Here is a 20,913-nt window from a genome sequence, read left to right on the forward strand (position 1 = left end):
GGTGTTGGGTTGATGGTTGGACTCGATGATCTTAGAGGTCTTTTCCAGCCTTAATGATTCTACGATTCTATGATTCTAATTCTGTTAATAATGTCTACTATCTGCTTGCCTTTTCTCTCCCTTTCTTCTTCCTCTTATCTTCCTGCCCTTGTCACTATAATCAGAACGAGTATTTTGTTCCTATAAAATCCTTTAATAACTAAATATGAAACAAAATCTGAAGCTGGCTAATTTATGCTTCATATTCTGGGCAGAAATGGGCTTCAGAGAACATACAGATCAGATGAGTTGCTGTTACTTGTCATCTTAGAGGATCCCTGTGTACTCTGTGCAAATCTGAAGGCATTTGCCAGATGCCAACTGCTATGATTTTTTCCCAATTTATAAGCATCTGGGATTTTCCACCAGTATGTTGAAAGAGGGGAGGTTTAAATGCGTGACCTGAAATAGAGTTGGAAATAGTTGTTAATCTCTATTAATATGGTATTCCTATAATCAAACACATGTGGGGTTGGTTTTTCTTTTTTTTATTAAATTGTTAATAATATTAAATTTGCTGTTGGAAACTGAATCATGCTACAGATATTTCCCTTACTGAGGCTGTCTTGTATTACACTGTTTGAAGGAAGAATGTATTTTATCATTAAAGAAAATAATAAAATCATACTGCCTTCTTGCAGATGCCATCCCACCGAGCTATTACAGCCTTTACTTCCGAATCGTCAGATTTGACGTCTCAGCGATGGAGAAGAACGCCTCCAACTTGGTGAAGGCTGAGTTCAGGGTCTTCCGCCTGCAGAACTCGAAGGCACGGGTCTCAGAGCAGCGGATAGAGCTGTACCAGGTACGGTGGCACCTTGCACACGTCAGCTCCCCATCTTTCTGTAGGAAACCTGCCTTGTACCCATCTAGCAGGTGGAACAAACCATGGGGAGAAGCGGTTGAGTCCTGTCTTTCCAAAGTAGCCTCTTATTTCCTGTGCCTTTCCTAGAAAGGACTTTATTCAAAATCATCTGAAGCTGAAATGTGCAAACTTTTTCTAGCAATTGTGCCTCGGGACTCCAAAGTTTCAGCATATAATGATAAGTGACAGAACAAGACATCAACCGAGTCATCCCCAGATCTCTGTCTCCCAACACCTGGCCTGTACTGTAGTTTACGTAGAAGTCAAATTCCTCTCTCTGGCCTGTGTTCGGGAGAAGCCTGTTAACCGTTCCTCACAGGAATGGCGTTGTTAATAATTGAGTTTCAAAGCTTAGCAGTTTCAGACCTGGCTTCTGTATAGTAGCCCAGGGGTTGAGGCAAGGGAGTGGACAATTCAGGGATTGAGAAGTGAGGAAGAAAATGACCCCATGACTCTCTCACTCCTGAGTGTTGGTAAGATTGATGTCATTTAATCTTTAAAGACTTTAAAACCATTAAAGTCATTTACATAGAGTCTGTGCATTTGTGCAAATATTGTCTAGAGTGTATTTCGTCTAAAGCATAGTTCAGTTTGCTGAGAAACACAGCAACCAGAAGGGGCTCAGCTCCCAGCAGTTTTATACTGAGTTCCAGCAACCCGGGACTTGTTCTGCTGAAAACCCTGCCAGACAGGATACCACATTGTAAAAGTGTATTGAGCCCCTCTTTGGCTCTGTTCTTGCTGCCCTCGTTAGCTATGCCTGAGCACTGCCCTGGGTTTGCAGCCCTGTAGAGTCTGGTTCAGATCCAGTGGGTGCAAATTTGAGTTAGGCTTCTCCCTCACTTTCAACATTCACCTTTTCCTGCCTGGTCTGGTCAAGTGCAAGCCAAACTTGGAGGAGACAGGAGAATTTGGGTTCACATGCTTGCTGAAGTGACAGTATAAGCCAACCTTAGAGGCTGACAGCAGGAAAAGGTGCACTGGACTGTTCAGACATTGTTTAAACGTAGGAGAAGCATGATTCCTGGTTGAATGTGGTTCAGGTCCACAGGTGGTCACTGGGCGCTTGGCTTCACAACTGCGATCTGGCTGCCTTCCTTCCCAAGGACAGGCTGGCAGAAAAGTTGAGTAAATAACGTGTCATTTGTTAAGAGAAAGCTAGGACTCTAATGAGAGTCCTCAACTCTAGTGAGAGTTGCTTATATGTAACAGCCGTCACAGAGAATTACGCTACGAGTCCCTGTGATGCTGCCCCACCAGCCTGTTGAAACAATTGTATGTATGTTCTGGCTTGACCTCACTGTTCAGACATCCTAAAAGGAGTTGATGGCATCTCTGGGCTTTCTGTTGTTCTACTTTTGAGAGCTGTTAGTCAGCCACCTGAAAGGAGTACAGCTGCAGTTGCCTGAGCTCGGTTCATTGCCTTTCCATGTTTGAGGAACGTGGGACACAAAGGGTTCGGCAGAGGTAGGGAAGAAAGGGCCTTTGCTTGGCTGGGATTTCGCCTTGTGATGAGAAACAGCTGGAGCTTATTTGAGAGGGCCTGATTCCAGCAAGCCTGTGCCCATGGAAATGACTGACACCTGTATCCAGGGCAGGTACTTGGGTCCTTTAGATAAATATATAGCTGGTGAGTAAAGCAATTTCTTTTTTAGGCTGGGTGGGGCATACTGAGTGAAGTGTTAGGTGAGTAATGAGTGCAGGTTATTGTAGGATTAGGTCTTTTCTCCACCAAGTAACAGGCAAGCCAAAGGCAGCAAGCTCTGAGTGTCTGTTTGTGCCAGGCATATTTTAGGCATGTTACTTTGCTCCTTTGCCTGTAGAGAGGCAAGCTGTCTCTAGAGCATTTCCCTTGCAGAGCACCTATTAAAATGACAAAAGCTGCCTGTTAGTTCCTCTCTCTGCTTTACTTCTTACAAGCTCCTGTAGCCTTCTTCTGCTGGTTGTTTTTTCCCCCCCTTTGGTCATACTTATTTCTTGCAATCTTGTATGCAGCTCTCCCCAAAACCTTGTATGGAGGTGTTACCTTAGCTCTGTGATGGCCAGTCTGAACTGCATGGGTTCCTTGCCAGCAGCTCTACTGCAGGAGCATCAGAGTCCCTAGATAGTGCTGCATCTAATCTCCATCACAACACGTGAGGTTAGCACGCAGTGTTTAACAGGAAAAGCAAAAGCAGGGAGAAATTGGAGAGGAAGGACCCATGATCCTTATGGTCCCTTCCAACTTGAGATACTCTATGATTCTGTGATGTATTGTAGAACAGTGCTACAGAAAGCATCCTAAAACTTAGTATATGAATTTTAGAGATTAAAAAGAAGAAAATCGAAGGAGCTGAAGGTGAGGAAGGATGGGTAGGAGGCATTGGTGCCACAGTGATGCTAGAGGAGGTTTAGGGCTGAATAATGATAGATTGATAGCGCAGATAGGGATGTCTAGCGCTGGAGGAGGGTACAGACGTGAGAGGTAAAAGGGGAGAATGAGGAAGATGCTCATTTCAGTGGAAGTGGGAGAGGCAAATATGTTCTGTAAGGGCTGAAGACTTACTCAGGTATCTTTGCTTCCAGCATGAAAAGCCATGCATGGACAGCGAGCCTCGCAGAGGAGATTGCTGGTGGAGTTGGCATGTGCAGCTGCTGTTCCTCCTCCGTGCATAAGCACTGCTTCCTGTCTTGTGAGATGCGTGCTGGGCTTGCCAGGGCTGTTGTGCCCAGAAGGAATAACGTGGTTTTTCGTCTTGCATAAGCAACATTTAATTATTAGGGTGTTGGTTTTTTTTTTTCCTCCCACCAAGTTTCGGGTTGCCTAGTGTTTTGCTTTGTTGATGAGATCTTCTTGAGGGGTTTTTAAATTCCTCTCATACCTGCAGTTTTAGGGATGGTTGTTCCCATGTCCCCTCATCTTTCTCAGTCAAGCAGGAAGAGAGGGGCAGAAGTCTTCTGGAGAGAGTCAGAGCTCTCTTGTTTTGGTTCACTGGGAAAGTGGCCGTCCCTCAACACATGCAGGTCTCCTAACTGCTCTCCAAGAGCTCTCTGATTTAGTCCAGTGGCAGTTTAGTAGTAGTGTATATACCACTGGTGCAGAAGGGACAATATTACTCTGAAGGACTATTTTAGGAACAGCTAGAGACAGATGTGCAGGGTAAATGGAAAAAATAAGCAAGCAGAATATAAATATTTTGTTTCTCCTCCTGATTCTTTCTTTGTGTGGTCCTCTGATGTTACAGATCTACCCTTAAAATGAAAAAAGAAATGCAAGACTGCACCTTTTCGGCTAAGCTTTCCTCAGGCTATACTTGGCTCCCTTTTCCAAACCACATCAGAAAAGGACTTCATGTTTTCCTGCAGCCCTTGTTTGCACTGACTCCGGGAAGGCAGTCTGGGGCTGCTTGGCGTGGCGAGCCAGGGCCGTGGCCCCTCGCTCCCAGCCCCTGGCGCAGCAGCAGCAGGACCCTGTTCCCACCTCAGAGGCAGGGTTGGAGCAGAGAGCACCCCATCGTATTTATGCTGGGAGTGAGTGGTTGTGGATCCATTTGCCAGGTCTGCTGCTCCCCGGGTTTCTCCGAGCAGTAGGTCCTGGAGATTAATTCTCATGGAGGTGCCCTGGATGTGTCCACGAAGCCAGTGGGCGAGTGGTAATCCCCGAGAAACAGTTTCTTTAATGTCTGTTTTCACCCAGAATACTTCTTTTGGTATTTAAGGATTAGTCAGCCACATCTGTGTGTTCCTGCGCAGATGGGAAGCACAGTGCACATATTAAGTAGTCTTAGGATGGAAAATAATAAAAGTCATAGAAGTAGGAATTAAATTTCTTTTATAAGGCTAGTATAAAAGCTTCTGTCTCTTCTTGGCTCTGGTTAAGTGAAGCCACAGAGAATTAAATTATTTAAAGGCACTATCTTTTCTGTTGGTTCTTCTGCCTGAAAGTGAGGGTTAATCTGCTGGTCGTGCTGCTGATCATCAGCACATTGGAGAGTGGGAAGCCGGAGGGAGGGAAGAAAGGAAGCGGCTCGACCTCAGATGGGGCGAGCGCTCTCCCGTGCTTCTCCTCCCGTCCTTCCACTGCACCACGTTTGCTCAGTGCGCTTCTCAACGTGCACCAAGACTTCAGAATAATAAGAGGATAAAGAACTTCTGGGGGAGGGAGGAGGAATAATATTAAATAAACAAGTTTTAGCATCCTCCAGTGGCCCTTGCTATGTTTTTAAAGATTTATGCCAAATGCAGGCTTTATTGGAATTTGATCAGATAAAGCTTAGTTGTTATGGGAATGTCTTTGTTCATCAGTTTTCTTGCCTGCTTTGAAGACTTCATCACATCTTTCTTTTATTAAGGTGCTTCTGTATTTATGAATAAAGTCCCTGCACCCTTCAAAAAAAGCTTGTCTTTTATGAATAAGCATTCCAAAAAATAAATAGGCACCACCACAAAGCTGGACGAGTAGAAACCCTTGCAAGGCGAAAAGCCGTTGTTCAGAGAGTGTTGTGGTATTGTTTTTAAGGTATTTTTTGTTATGTACAGACAGTCAAGTAATAACAAGTAATAATTACTTCCTATGGAAGCAGTGCCATGTTTTGTTAACACATCATGAAACATCATGAAAAATGCAGCAAAAGTGCTGTTTTTTATCATCATCGTTATCCGAGGCTGCTGTGGATGAGGGTACCTGAGAGGCTGCGGACTGGGGCGGGACATACCACAGGATGTATCAGAGCGCAGGGTTGGAGCAAACGGACAGTGCCAGGTTAAAGCTCAGGGGGGACATCAGATTGCGATGAAGAATTTGAAGCAAGCAGGAGCAGACCTTTGGTCTTTCCATGTTGGGAAGGGTGCAGTCCATGCTGAGGGCTCCTGTGGAGCTTGCTCAGGGTCTAGGAAGAACTGGCTGCCCTCCAGACAACAGTGGTAACCCCCGTTTCTTTAAGGGCCTCCCTCCCTGCTTGGAGGTAGGAGAAGGAAGATGCTGTGGAACATATTACCCCCTTATGAGTCAGATTTAAATTTGAACCACAGTCGGTTGTTCAAATACTTTCAATTCAGACAGTGTTTCGTCTTGTTTTTCAGTTAGGGAATATGTTTAGAGCGAGCTACTGTAGATTTGGGTCAAAACTCCGCGGTGCAAATCTGGGGCAATTTACACTGACTGCAGCAGAGCTACTCCAGACTGATCTCCATATAATCAGGAGCAGAGAGGCCTTGCTCTCTTTCCTTGCCAAAAAGTGCCGTCTCTAATGCCATGGAAGAAAATACCAGGAAGCAGGATTTGTGGCTGTGAGCTGGCACAGGATGTCTGTATTACAGATATCACCTGGGGCATTTAATTTTAATTGACTGCCGTTGCTGTGACCCACATCTAAAGTAGAATATTTGGATCACACAATTTATGTATTGCTGTCCTGAAACCAGTCTCGTGCGATCTGAAAGGTTACAAGGTTATGTTGAATGGCAAATGTACAGTGCTCTTTGAAGTGCCAAACTCAGTATAAAGTGTGGACCTAATAACTTTCTACTCTACCAATCTCCTCCTCCTTCCCCGGCCCCCTCAGCAACAGCTCAGGCCCAGAGGAAGTTAATTTGCAGTATATTTCAGTTGAATTGCTGCTTTCTCCTTGTTCCAGAATTCTTTTTTTTGGTTCGAAATGCTGTATCCCCTACAAAAAAAAGTCAGTACACTGGAGACCATGTATAGAGTACCTTTGGCAAATAATCTGTGAGCGTGGGTGAGGGGAAGTATTTATTGCTGCGTCATATTCACTGTGATTTGAGAGCTTATCTCAGATGCAGCCACCTCTTGCCAGGAACAGAGCAGTTATTGAAGATGACTTGAAGAAGTATATAATATCCCCATTAGCTACTGGCACAAGTCAGTGTGTACTCCCAGCTCGACACTGCTGCGTGTAGAAATGTGGGGCACTGAGCCGATAGATTTATTGCCATTTGCAGTGCGTGTACATTATGGAAAGCATAGGAATGCAGGACATGGGTCAGAAACCAGCCGCTAGGTTTGGGTTCCTGCTCTTTGGGCTGCAGATGGGTGGGGTAGTCAAGACCACGTTACACTGATACAGGAGCAAGTTTTAACCAAGCACCACAGCGTGGTAGTTACTGGGCTGAGGAACATCAGGTTGGCTTGCTGGCCTTGCGCTAGGGAGCCCGTTGGAGGGGGGAAGGTAATATTGCTGTTTTGGGGAGGTGTAGGAAGTAATGTGAAGCTCTGTTGGAGAGAAGCCTATATGAAGAAGAACAGATGACGGAAGAAGATGGAGGAGGACAGGAGTGGTTTGGGTGGAAGCCTGTAGGTGGTGGGAAGAGAAAACCACAAGGAGAATTGTGACTTACGGAGAATGATGCAGGCAAGAGGATGGGAAGAAAGAGGTGTGACTTGCGGAAGAAGACAGCATTTTAGAAGAAGCAGTAAGTCCAAATATTCAGATAGCAAAGAAAGTTGCATTCCAAAACGTTGCAGGAAAATGCATGTGAACATGAGATATGGCTGTCAGGGACAGGACCGAGGAAGAGGAAGGGCTTGGGAGACCTGTGCATAAAGGGGAGATGAACACAGGAGTACCCTGCAGGATCTAGGGGATTTGGCTAGAAGACAGGAGAACCCACTCTGGTTTTGTTGACTTTGGCTCCTCTTTGTTGATATTTTAATAAAACGTAATGTGCCTCTGGCAAGTTAAAGCTAAATGCTAGATAAGTTTGCAGGATTTTTTTGTTTTGCTTCGTTTTATATAAAATCTTTCTTTGGAGCTATCTTAAAATCTCCTAAACGGCAGGAAATTGCACTCAATATTTCAGAATCTTCCAGGAGAAGGACCCCAGACCCCCTGTTCTTGTTTATTCCTTATACAATGCAGAGTCTTCCTGCCCGCTGAAGCATAAATCAGACTGAACGGTATTCCCAACTTACGCTGCACATGTATCTTCAGTGGCAGGAGGAAGGCCCTGCTTGGGGAACAAATGGAGAGGAAATCCCTTCTCAGGATCCATTCTCTGCCCTCACCACAGGGCGATGCAATGAGTCAGTCACAGTGATTCCATGACATACTTGACTTCCCCTTCCTTTTTGACCTGCTTTAGCCGCTCATCTCTTTAGCCCCCTCGCACTTCACCTTCTTTTACCTTTAAGCGAGTAGCAGCCAACACTGTAAGAGAATCCTACTGCAGCTGTAGCCCATCCAGATATAAAAGAGGTTGGGTTATGTGTGCAATATGTTCTTTTTATTTGCAAGTTTGCATGAAGAACGTGTCTGGCAAGTTCTGAGCAGATGGATCAGAGAGCTATGGGGTTTTTTAAAACTTTGGCAAGTACTCCATACCTTTGTATTTTGGCAGGAACTCTGCATCTCATATACTAGTCTCTAAAGATTCTGCCCTTGGTTTGAGCCTGATTCGGAGACCTCTGCAAGTAGTGGAAAGACTTCCATTGATAAGCAGGGGGGCTGTAAAGTCCTTTTAACTCCATAGCACTGAAGGCAGAGTCTGAATTACTCTTTTGCAGAAGTGTTTACATGAAGAGCTTGAAAAATTTGCACTGAGAATTTTTGAAAAAAAAACAGTCTCTTGCACTAGTGGTGATAAGAAGAAGCTAAGATTTTGATAGCCAGTAGATTCCCAATTATCTGGCAAAAGGTACTATAGGAGGCTTTGCATTTACATTTACATGTACATGTTTCCACATATAATGAATAAGAAACTGGAGAGGTTTGCAACAGAATTAAGGGTTTACTTACCCTTGTGTCCAAGATAGGATCAAAGACCTCGAACTCAACCAGGGAGTGAGAAAGGATTGAGAATTAGCATGGTCATTTTTTAACTTCAAGCTTCAGAAAGGGCTGGATGAAGTCCTCGAGAGCTGTCTGAGGAGACCTTTGAAATCTGGAACCAGGCAGTGAATGAATCTTTCAGTAGGGCAAATAGTACATAAGAATTTGGAAACCACAAGTGGCTGCATATGCAGACCTTGGGAATCCGGTTATTCCACTGCAGAGGGTTAGGCTGGAGTCCCCGGCAGATTTCTTCTAGTTCAGAAAAGGTTATCCTAAAGGGCAGTTTTCAGCCATGATGTTGTGCATAGCTGAATTTATCTCTGCTCTGATGTTAACCAGCATTAGCACATCATTTACCACTGGATCTCATTGTTTGGGCTTATTTACTTTGAGTTTACAAGTACATGTCAGGTTATTTCCATTATTTTAAAAGGCCCTTGAAGTTCCAATGGAAACCATGGATAATGACTGATAAGTAAGAAAAGATTAGTGAGCCTGCCAAGATGTTGTAATACACAAGAACATCGCAGGAGTCTGAAATGACAGAGAAGAGAAGGGAAGGAAGTTATCAGGGAGCCAACAGCATCTGGAGGGAGGAGATCAGACAGTCCAGAATGAATGGAGAGGAAAAACAGATTAATAGCAGGTTTTTACAAGATAATGCCATATTTACTGCTATTCAGTGATTGCAGAACCCATGCTGGCTGACAGCAATGACCATCCCAAGTTCCACGGCAATGCAGCAGACAGGATAGATATTTTTAAGTGGCCATATGATCTTATTATTGTGTTTTGAAAGTTCATCAACTTGTTTTAAGTAACTGTAAGTCGCCAAAAATATTTCCTAGCAGTTAGTGACCGTAATGGTCAAACCCAGCTATAAAATGCCCTTGTTGTTGCTAAAGCTTGGCCTTTGATGTGTGCCTAGGGTTTTCTTGGCTGCAGCAGATGTATGGCATTGATGCATCAGCCTGTGTATCATCACTGCTGAACCACACTCAGTTTTTTGTTTGTTTGCTTGCTTGCTGGGGAGGTGATGAATTTATTAGCCAAAACTATTCCACTGTAAGTTATACTTAATTGTAATTTTCCTATTCTTCTGCATCTGATTGTGGTAACTATAGAAGACTAGAAGTAGTTATTGGCCAGACCATTAAGTCTGAAATAAACTAAGCAAGTTGCTGTTCTGGAGCTCTAGTTACTTGAAAGAACCAGTGAGTCTTTCTGTCAAATTTTTTCCTTTTATGTGTGTAATGAGTCATGAAGACAGGCTGTTCAGGCGTCTGCTCTCAGTGGTTATTGTCTAGAATACATAAACTAATGCGTTCATTCAGTTATCCCCTGCTTTAGCTGCCTATATATATGAGAAGGGGAGTAGGCAAAGGAAAATTTGAGCAAAATAATTAAGTTTCTATTAACACAGTTTTGGGTTTTGGAAGTTTTTTGGTTTTGTTTTTGAACCAGTATAATTATACTGATGCCAAATGCTGCTGCTGCGTTTGTATCAGCCTTTGATATGCCCCATTTTTTAAAGAAGCCATGTTTCTGCTAATTTTGCAAACATTCTGCTTTGTTTGTTATCATGAATTATATAGTGTTCTCAGTGTACTTTATAAAACACAGACTAAGACAATCCTTGTCCTTATTTTTATACTCGGTGTGTGATAGTTACTTGAGAGTATAAACGTGTGCATATAAACAAACAGTTTCATCCTCCAGTATTTTAATGAAGATTTCAGCTACTTGATACTTAAATTTAAAAAAAAAATAATCAGTTAATGCTCTCCAGTTGATCTGAAAAATAAGCATAGCAGGTGGCAGAAGTAATTTAGAGATCAGTATTTTCTGGAAACTTGCTTGTCATTCTTCTGAAACCAGTTTGTGACAAAACTAAAGCTTTTCACCGCTGAATGCCCTGGTCATGGTAATTTGGGATATGCTTCCAAGACAGCATCACGGTCCGGCCTCCTCTAACGGACAAGGAGGAGCACAGACAAATCCCTGCCAGCAGAGCAGAGGGTCTCCCCCTGAAGACTGAGCAGAATGCCTTTGCAGAACCAATGAAGGGTAGATTTCAACGGGATTTATAAACCAGAAATCTGGCAGGCCTGATGAAGGTGGCATGTGAGTGCTGTCATCACTGAGATCCCCGACTGGGCTTCCTAAACATGTGTAGCTGTACAAGCAAGAGCAATGCTTTGTTTGCATCTGGCTGCTTCATGAGCCCTTTCCTGCAATTAACTGCATTATTCATATAGTCACATGTTTGTTTTGCCTTGATCTGCTGGCAGTAGCTGCATGTATGTGATATCTAGAGATCCTTCGTGGGTATTTGTAAGATAATTTTTTCCCCAGGTGTTTTTAAGAAGGGTCAGAATAGAAAAAAAAAATCATGAGGGGAAGGTTAGCAGTGCTCATAGAAAAAGATAGCTAGAAGGCAGGGCTTAAGTGTACAAGATACTTTGTCAAGAAGAGATTAACAAGTGTTCTGGCTAACTATTTGATTTCCTGTGAAAGGGAGGAATCCCGTACAAAAAGAGGGTAGACAAAACCAAATTGTTCTTAGAATTTAGAGCATTGCTACTGAATGAAAATGACTCTCCATACTGGGCTAGAAGTCTGCTGGATAACCTTTTGGTAACACTTCTACCTATTCAGCTCATCCCCACAAAATCTGATCATGTGCATATGTTCCCTGTGTAATCCTTTATTAGAAAAGGCAGCGTTGCATTATCATTCTGTTGAAAGTGAGACCAAATAAACAGATATACCTGGAAGAACATCCCCATGTTCAGAAGCTACAGAGATTTTGCACAACCTGAATTTTGAGGTTGTTGATTTTGAGCTTTCACTCATGCGTGTGTGAAGGTGTGCATGCTCGCACCTGCATGCATGCAGTTGTGCATCATCAGCTACTTGTGCATGCAGGTGTTTAAATGTGTCACTCGTAAGTGAGGGAGGTGAGGTGGTATGTGTGGAAACTGTGTCTCCTACTAATGCAAGTGATTGAATCTGTCATCTCTACATGCAGGTGGTGATGCACAATACTCCCCCCCCCAACCCTGAAAGCCCTAGCCATCCATGTCATGACACATAGACATACCAAACTCTTTCTGCCTCTTCAAGAGGCAGTGTTCAGACAAGTTGCCAGAAGGAAATGAGAAAGGATTAAAGGGGAAGTTTAACTCAGCCTTCCTTCTCTCCTGTGGGTTTTTTTTCCCCCTTGTCTTCTGTTAGTATTTTTAGTGCACTGAAAACTCCTTTGCACAAAGCCTTATTTTTTAGGCCTTCATTTAGCTCCTGCAGATACAAGTTGTGCAGCAACATTTCTGATAACAGCGTTTGATGTGGTTGCGATGGGCTAAGCATAAAGGTAAGGCAGTGTTTATAGGCAAGGCAAGGCAATGTTTATAGGTAAAGGTAATATCTCTTCTAAGACCAATCAGTATAGTTGGAAGAAGTAGACAAGCTTTCAAGCACAAAAGCTGCAAGGCACAGAAAAGGCTTTTCTTCTTTTTTGCAACTAAACTAGTTGATCTAGTAGGAAGAAAGTATTGGAAGTACTGAAAGAGAAGGTTTTCAATGGGAATCTAGGCTTGAGAGTGTATTGGAAGAAAAAGGTGTGTTGCTGATGGGGCAGGTAAGACCAGAAATGTAGTGCAAAGTACAAAGCAGCAAACCAAAGGGGGAAAATGGCAGAGAAAACCTAAAATGCTTATCTCGTAATAATTTCTGGAGGACTCATTTGAAGAATATATTGTAGCTGTAAAAATTTCTGATAGGTTCCTGCAAAGAGGCCACTTTGTTTACCACCATGTAGAGTACAATTGCTTTAGTGTGGATGGAAACATAGAATGCAGTGTAGGAAAATAAGTGAGGAGTCCTTCATCAGGTTATTTTGTGGGAGGAAATAGACTCTGAGGATCCAGCCTAGGATTTTGTCATCCATTAGCTTTCCACACTTGTAACGGTGTAACAGAAAAAGAAGGAAAAAATGGAAATGGTGAGACTAGAAGATCATTCTTGCTTACAAGCAATCAGGTTGTTAAGATCATATATCACCCTAACAGTATAAAGATACTTAGTCAGCCCAGGAGAAGGAGATTGAAGCAGACATGCTAATTTCATTAAGTATGGCACTCATCACACTTAACAGCCTTTTGCTTAAGAACTGCTAGTGCCTGTTTAACCCATGATGTCAATTGTGGAAATTATGCCATACTTTGTGACTTTTTAGCTCGTTCTTCATAATTTTCTTCCTGAACATGCAGCATAAACAACATGGAGAGAAACCTTACTTTCAGATATCAGAGATGCCACAGTATGGATAATATCTAGCTCTTTTAATCCACAGTGTCCATCCTGTCACACAGTGTCCTACAGTTCTGAAACCTGCCAACACTTTTCTTGTCATTCAGTTCATCGGTGAGGATGGATGTTCTTTGTGCCATTGGATATGTGCAGTGATGATTTCTTGTACTTTTACAAATGCCTTTCATGCCAGGTACACACTGCCAGCCCTAGACTTTGTCTTTTGGTAGCAATGGGATCGGGATAAAGACATTTCATTTTGGATACCAAGGCACAGCTGAGTCTTCAGAACATATCTAAGACCAATTATAGTTAACATCAGGAGATTGCTTTTGGCACATTACTTACTTTTAGATCCTTACATAGCTGCCAAAACTGAGGTATGCAGTTTCTGGAGTCTTTGGAAAGATATGACTGTGCAGAAAGGAAGAGAAATGAGCCAAGTTCTTGTGTCCCATTTGCCTCACACACACCCCCCCGCCCCAACACATCTTTGCAGAATGACAGCTGCATTACATCCTCAGAAACACTTGAGTTGACCTGATAAAGACCAAAGGGAAGGCACAGTTATATTTGTACTTCTCTGGGACTTTCCCAGCATCAGTAATCATTACTGATTCTCTCATCCCTCTGGCACTTCTGAGCAATGGTAGTCCCCTTGCCGCTGCCAAACTCTCTGTAAACAGTTGTTCAGTCACTTTGTTTGAAGGTTGCCTCATAAAAAGGAGTCCCAGTGTTCAATGTTTGAGTGCCCTCAGTTTCTACTGGAGAACTCAGCATCACCTACTAGGGGCACTTAGTAATTTTCTGGACTTGGACCAACGTCTTCTCATCTTTTTGCTAAACGTGTTGATCAGAAAGAAGGCAAAGAGCTTGTCATGCTGCTGTTCTTCTCATAAGACAATGTTATTGTGGGAGCTGCACTGTTGGCCTTCGAGAGGTCCAGCACTCCCTTGAAGTAAATAGGGTGACTCTACACATTGGACAGAATCTGGCCTTTTCAAGCCTGCTTTTCTGTTTAATTATGAAAAGCCTAATTTTATCGTGATGACATAATTTCACACCTCTTTTGAAGTATTTTTCTTTACATGTATTATGCAGTTTCACCATTGTTTTATACCAGCACCGTTTGCTAGATGTCAGGTGGGTCTGGGCTGAGAAAATAGGAGGAAACAATGAGACATTGTCAGTTATTCATTTGGAGATGGACTTGGATGGTTAAAGAGAAGAAGAACCCAAAACAATATATGAAGTCACACAGCTGGCATGCCAGAAGTTACAAAGTGATGTTATCGTGTGGTATCTTGATTGGAGTTGACTTAATGTTGCATGGCATTCCAGCTTCTTGCATCACAAAACTATCAACATGGTGATAACCAGGAAACCAGAAACACGTTAGCAGCCAAAAGTCCGGTTGTTTTCGTCCTAGAGTTAGGGTAAATAATAGCAGGCTATGCTTGTATGTGGGAAGGCACTCGCTGAATTGTTTAGGTAGGAGGAAGACTGTGGGCACTTGAAATTCTAGGCATGCAGTGCTGTGTCTTGAAAGGGAGGGACTGGGTTTCTTTTGTACAGGTAATTTTTTTATTGCATGTTCGGTAGCAAGCTTTGCTGAAACTTTTGACACAAATACAGCTGGCATCAAAGTTTGGATGGAAGCAGCATTGCCTGTTGCACAAATCCATGTGTAGCCACGATTCACACCAGGCTGCCTCTGCGTGCCCCCAGGTTACCTGTATGGACAATAACTTTTTTTCTGTGTAATGTATGGCTAGTACCTGAAGTAAGAAGGAAGGCTGGAAGCATGAATAAGGCAATACCATACAGATTAGTTACGGGTGAACAATATAATATCTTCAGTGTACAGACTACATTGTACAGGCTTTACTTTAGCATCTGATACTATGCTCTAACCAGTGTAAGTATTACTGAAGAAGGTAAAATAGCCTTTTTTGATGTTCCGGTTACTATGATCTCTTGACCACTTGTGTTGCTGTCATGGTTTAACCTCAGTGAGCAACCAAGCACCACACAGCCACTCGTTCACTCCCCCCTGGTGGGATGGGGGAGAGAATCGGAAGAGGAAAAGTGAGAAAACTCGTGGGTTGAGATAAAGACAGTTTAATAAGTAAAGCAAAAGCCACACGCACAAGCAAAGCAAAACAAGGAATTCATTCCCTACTTCCCATCGGCAGGCAGGTGTTCAGCCATCTCCAGGAAACCAGGGCTCCATCATGCGTAACGGTTACTTGGGAAGTTGACAAATACCATCACTCCAAACGTCCCCCCCCTTCCTTCTTCTTGCCCCAGCTTTATATGCTGAGCATGACATCATATGGTGTGGGATGTCCCTTTGGTCAGTTGGGGTCAGCTGTCCCGGCTGTGTCCCCTCCCAACTTCTTGTGCACCCCCAGCCTGCTCGCTGGTGGGGTGGTGTGAGAAGCAGAAAAGGCCTTGACTCTGTGTAAGCACTGCTCAGCAGTAACTAAAACATCCCTGTGTTATCAACACTGTCTCCAGCACAAATCCAAAACATAGCCCTGTACTAGCTACTATGAAGAAAATTAACTCTACCCCAGCCAAAACCAGCACATTCGCAGGACAAGTTTTCAGGACAGTCTTTCTGTGTGATTTCTCTTAGGAAGGAATATGTGATGGCATGTTTTGCTTGGGAGCATAAGCTGATTTCATTAGGGCGTTTTTATATCACCTTCCTCTCCCCATGCACCCTAAGAAAATTCTTTCTGAAAACATGCCTGAATGTACATCTGCTGCATAGAGGTTTGAGCTGTAATAGTTTCTTCTGCTATTTTATAATGTCGGTGGTCCATGTTAATAAAAACCAGGTAAATGTTAACCTGTAGGCAATCATATTTGTTGTTTCTTGCAGGTTCTAAAATCTAAAGAATTATCATCACCAGGACAGCGCTACATCGACAGCAAAGTAGTTAAAACAAGAGCTGAAGGAGAATGGTTGTCTTTTGATGTCACTGAGGCTGTACATGAGTGGCTCCATCACAGAGGTGACAGCACGTGCTCTTTGCCTTCACTCCTGCCCCAGTTGCTCTTCCATTAACTCAGCAGTATTTCAGGGTCATTCCATGTGTAAAAAACAACTCCACTTACTTTTATGTTTTGCAGACAGGAACCTTGGATTTAAGATAAGCTTACATTGTCCGTGCTGCACCTTCGTGCCTTCCAATAATTATATCATCCCAAATAAAAGTGAGGAGCTTGAAGCAAGATTTGCAGGTAACGAAAGAAAAAAAACCTTTTTAAAATGTTGTGGTACTTAGTAATTGAGGAGGGAAACAAAGAGCTGTTACTGCCTCTCTAAATGGCATTCAGCTGACTGAAAACTTGCTCATTTGAGAATCTTGATTCTCAGCTGGTAGGAAATGGTATTGAAGGCAAAAAGGTAAAACTGCGTCAGCTGAACTATCCTAAAACCAGATGGCATGAATAAGCCATCTCGTTCCATGCATGCAGCTCTGATGTCCTGAAGTGTCTGTGTTACAGTTTGCAGCATGCACACCGGATAGACATACAATTTTGGATGTAGGGAAGACTGTTGCACAGTAGACCATCCACTGTTGGATAGTCATGAGAAAACTTGCTGAATATTTTCAAAACAAATCCTTTGACTGCTGTCCATCCTAGCACTGTAACGGTTCAGGCTTAGTAGAGAAGGCTACTGCTGGAAAGTAGAATTAGGATGGTGTTTGGCACGCATGTAAGCTGCTTGCAGTAGATATGTGTGTGAGTATGATGCACTTTATGAGTGTTAAACAATACTTGTGGCAAATTTCCAAAGTATAGGTAAGGCAACAGTTGGCTGCTTTGCTTATAGAAGCACCTTCCTTTGTCCTCACTGAGTATAGAGGGTCCCAGTCTTTGTAAGTACCTGCACACGTACTTCCAGCACTTCAGGCACACTTAATAACTCCAGCTACTCTTTTTTTTTTCTTTTTTCCTTTCTTTTTTCTGGTCCTATCAGTAATATTGTAAATTACTGTGAGCAATGGCATCAGTCACTTTGGGAAGAGCTGGACAACAGGTGCCAGACTTGTATAAATGTCCTACAGTGTTTTACTGCCAGTGCGTTGTGGGTTGAAGAAACAGCAATGGTGTGCTTGTCTGTGTGCTCCTACTTCCAGCAGTGGAAGTCTGATTCTCAGGTGAAGTCAACAGAACTACATTAGTTAACATTGATTATTTCTATATATCCACATTGGCATGTAGAATTTATTGTAACATGTTTGTATATTAGTTACACAAAGTATTTTTTATGCTGACAGTTAGCTTGGTAAAAACTTAAAGATTGGATTGAGTAGGCATCAAAAAATAAACAACAGTGTGTAGTTAGGGTTATGGATATATGTGCTTCTTATGGACAGCAGACAAGGTGATATAGAGTAAATATATCAAGGTCACATAAGCTCCTTTGTGTTTTTAAGCCATTAAAGTTTCAGTTTCAAAAAGGGAAATGTTATTTAATTGACCGTGCTATAGTTATCATCCACCAGTACATATCAAACTATGGTTATATTAGAACCAACCCAAATTCTGTTTATACAGTTCTCATTTATTAAAGTATATCATGATTTGGTTCATTTGTTTTCCAAGGATTTGGCTATATTCCTTGTCAAGCATTAAGTTTTTCTAACCGTTGTTTCACTGTGTTGAAATGTTTTCTCTAAGTAAATATATGTACTGTCCATATGATTAAAGCCATTGTGTGTATTTAAAAAATTGTTAGTATGATATTTGGTCACTGTAATTGCAGATGTTACGAAAAGAAAAGTGTATCTTTCTCTCTTTAGATAGTATTTTCTGGTTCAGGGGGTTAATTTTCAAAAGGATCTTAGCAACAGCCATAACATGAGCTGTTTGGACTCCTAGGAAAGGCTCCTTGAGTCTTTTGCCTGTGCTATTGCCATGATAAAAAGCTAGTAAGGCAGTTAGTGTTTCAAGAGAAAATACAAAATGTGGTGTCATTGATTGCCACTTCAAGAAGAAATGTTTTGATTAATGTCCTTGCCATGCCCATACAAAAGAAGGGGCTAGAATAACTTACTTTCTGGGAAAAATCAGCAGATTTAAATAAACTGGCAATGGGAGACAGAGAATTTACAAGCATTAGAAAGAGGTAAATGTGACAGAGAAAACTAATGGGATGGAAGTAAGCAGTGGGAAACGCAGGTGAAGTATTCAGAGCAGCTTTAATGGTGTTACAAGGTTTTAAAAGGTACATAGCTGTTAAAAGATGGGAGTACTGCCCTAAGTGAAGTGACAAAAGCATCACTGCTTGGGGCATTTGAAACTAAGCAATGCAGATGCAGTGGCTGAAGTAGTCTTCTCTGTTACTCATTTCAACAGTTCTGCTAAATGTACTGAAATGCCATTAAATGGCTTTGAATGTGGGAGGGCTGATACAATAGATAACTGATAATAGATAATGAGAACTGTGAATATCTTGGGGATCTTGGGTTGAAATTTGCCCCCACTTCCCCAGTAAACATGCTCAGCTGACACCATCATTGCCCAGTTTCTAAGAGAGAATTTTTTTTAAAGAGATGGTTTGTTTAATTTGTGAAGAAAAAGCAACACAATGTTTATCACCAAAATGTATTTTTTGAAGGTATTGATGACTACACATATTCCAGTGGTGATGTGAAAGCTTTAAAGTCCAATAGGAAAAAATACAGTGGGAAGACCCCACATCTTCTGCTAATGTTATTACCCTCCTACAGACTTGAGTCGCAACAGCCCAGTCGGCGGAAGAAGCGTGCTCTAGATGCTGCCTATTGTTTTAGGTAACTATGCATCTATATTCAGTATACTTAAATAGTAGTACCAGCCTGTGAGGTGTAATGCAGTTGCTTATCATGTTTCTTTACGGTTGGCATTTATACAGAGCGCGGATCCTCATTCACAGACCCACGGGGTCTCTGTGCAGCAGCTGTCTGCCCAGCACTCTCCAATCCCGCAGACATGGTGGCAGATGAGAAAGGTTGTGGCCTTAGAAAGCAGAAGCTGAGTTCCGTCTGGGATGATTCCCAGCTCCATCAGCCCCATAATTACGGGGTCTCTGTGCAGCAGCTGTCTGCCCAGCACTCTCCAATCCCGCAGACATGGTGGCAGATGAGAAAGGTTGTGGCCTTAGAAAGCAGAAGCTGAGTTCCGTCTGGGATGATTCCCAGACCCATCAGCCCCATAATTACAGCCAAATTTTCACCTCCACTGTGCTCCACCTACTCAAGAGGCCACTCGGTAGGACCTGGAGAAAAATACTTACTATTCCTCCAGGGAAACCATTAGCGTTGTCTGTATAAGCAAGTCCTGCCATGTCTAAGCATCTGATTTCAGTTACAGTATAAGCTACTATTGATGTGATTTGGTTGTGAATTTTTGGTACTCAGACTTGCCTGCCTGTAAAGCATCATTCAGGGAGCAAGCAACTGGATTATTTTTATTCCCTGTGTTGTCTTTGTTATGATCGATGTGTTTGTCTGTATTTTATTTCCCAGGAACGTGCAGGATAATTGCTGTCTGCGTCCACTTTATATTGACTTCAAGAGGGATCTTGGCTGGAAATGGATTCATGAACCTAAAGGGTATCATGCTAATTTCTGTGCAGGAGCCTGCCCATATTTATGGAGCTCAGATACTCAGCACAGCAGAGTAAGTAATGATTTTGCTAATTTTCAGCTTCTATTTTATAACTGCAGGGTGAAATATGTTTCTAGGAGTGACATCGGCACCAATGCCCAAAGCTTGTGTTTATTATCTCAATAACTAAGGATTAAATGTGGCCCTGTAGAGGGACTCACACATGGCCTCAAGCTAGTGTTGAAGTAGTAGGAATGTATTGGCCCAGGGATTATTTTTTTTTAACGTGTTCATCGATATGACATATGGAAGGACTGAATGCTTTTTGTGAGTGTGAGCTTGGTGTAGCTTTGGGAGGCTGCCTGGGAAGGGACCTTTCATTATAGAGTGTGAGCGGAATGAGTGAACAATGAGTTCGGTGCAGTAAAGGCACTGAGGGAGGCACTATCAGAGTAACAAAAGGGCTGAGTCATAACACCTGATGATTATCACCTACTTTTATGACCTGCCATTTTTCATTTTTCATTGTTACTGATTTGCTACCATGCTGAATTTCACGAAAATGAAAGGAAGAGTATTGAGAAGGATTACAGAGCTGTGGGAGCGGCAGTAAGGGACTCTGGAGCACAGGTAGTTTTTTCATCAATCCTCCCGGTCAAAGGGAAGGGGTTTGAAAGGGCCAGTCGAATCTGGCGAGTCAGCAAATGGTTACAGGATTGGTGCCACAGCCAGAGGTTCGGCTGCTTAGACCATGGGACTCGCTTGGAGAAACGTGGTCTACTGGGGGCTGATGGGATCCATCTGTCAGAGAAGGGGAAGAGCATCTTCGGTCATAGGCTTGCCAAGCTGGTGAAGGGGGCTTTAAACTAAAGTTGCTGAGGGAGGGGAACCTCAATCCATCCCACTCCTACCAGTTTGATGCCAGTGCCAGCAATAGATGCCCACAGCCTGGAGAAGGATCACAGGTCAGCAGGAGAGCGCCTGAAGAGCAGCACAAAAGGAACTCCAGCCAGCAAGACAGCTTCATCGGGGGCCCAACTTAAATGCCTCTATGCAAATGCACGTAGCATGGGGAATAAACAAGAGGAGTTAGAGACAGGTGCATGCCTTCAGGGCTATGACCTTATTGGCATCACGGAGACGTGGTGGGATGGCTCCTATGATTGGAGTGTTGGAATGGAAGGATACAGGCTCTTTAGGAAGGACAGGCAGGGGAGACAAAGAGCTGGTGTTGCCCTCTATGTCAATGACCAGCTGGAGTGCATGGAGCTCTGCCTGGGGATGGATGAGGAGCCGACCAAGAGCTTGTGGGTCAGG

At 43.0% G+C, this 20,913-nt stretch overlaps 1 protein-coding gene across 1 annotated transcript in view; it reads left to right on the forward strand.

The window, feature by feature from the left end:
* Window positions 1-20,913, forward strand: part of TGFB2 (transforming growth factor beta 2) — a 71,259-nt gene that overhangs the window by 45,112 nt on the left and 5,234 nt on the right. Inside the window, exons 2-6 of the mRNA XM_009276844.2 lie at window positions 681-844; window positions 15,875-16,007; window positions 16,126-16,236; window positions 18,626-18,800; window positions 19,515-19,668. Of these exons, the coding sequence (XP_009275119.1) occupies window positions 681-844; window positions 15,875-16,007; window positions 16,126-16,236; window positions 18,626-18,800; window positions 19,515-19,668 (737 nt within the window). The remainder of the gene's footprint in view (window positions 1-680; window positions 845-15,874; window positions 16,008-16,125; window positions 16,237-18,625; window positions 18,801-19,514; window positions 19,669-20,913) is intronic.

This window comes from Aptenodytes forsteri, unplaced genomic scaffold (assembly GCF_000699145.1).
Source record: "Aptenodytes forsteri isolate BGI_AS27 unplaced genomic scaffold, ASM69914v1 Scaffold465, whole genome shotgun sequence".
NCBI classification, from domain to species: domain Eukaryota; kingdom Metazoa; phylum Chordata; class Aves; order Sphenisciformes; family Spheniscidae; genus Aptenodytes; species Aptenodytes forsteri.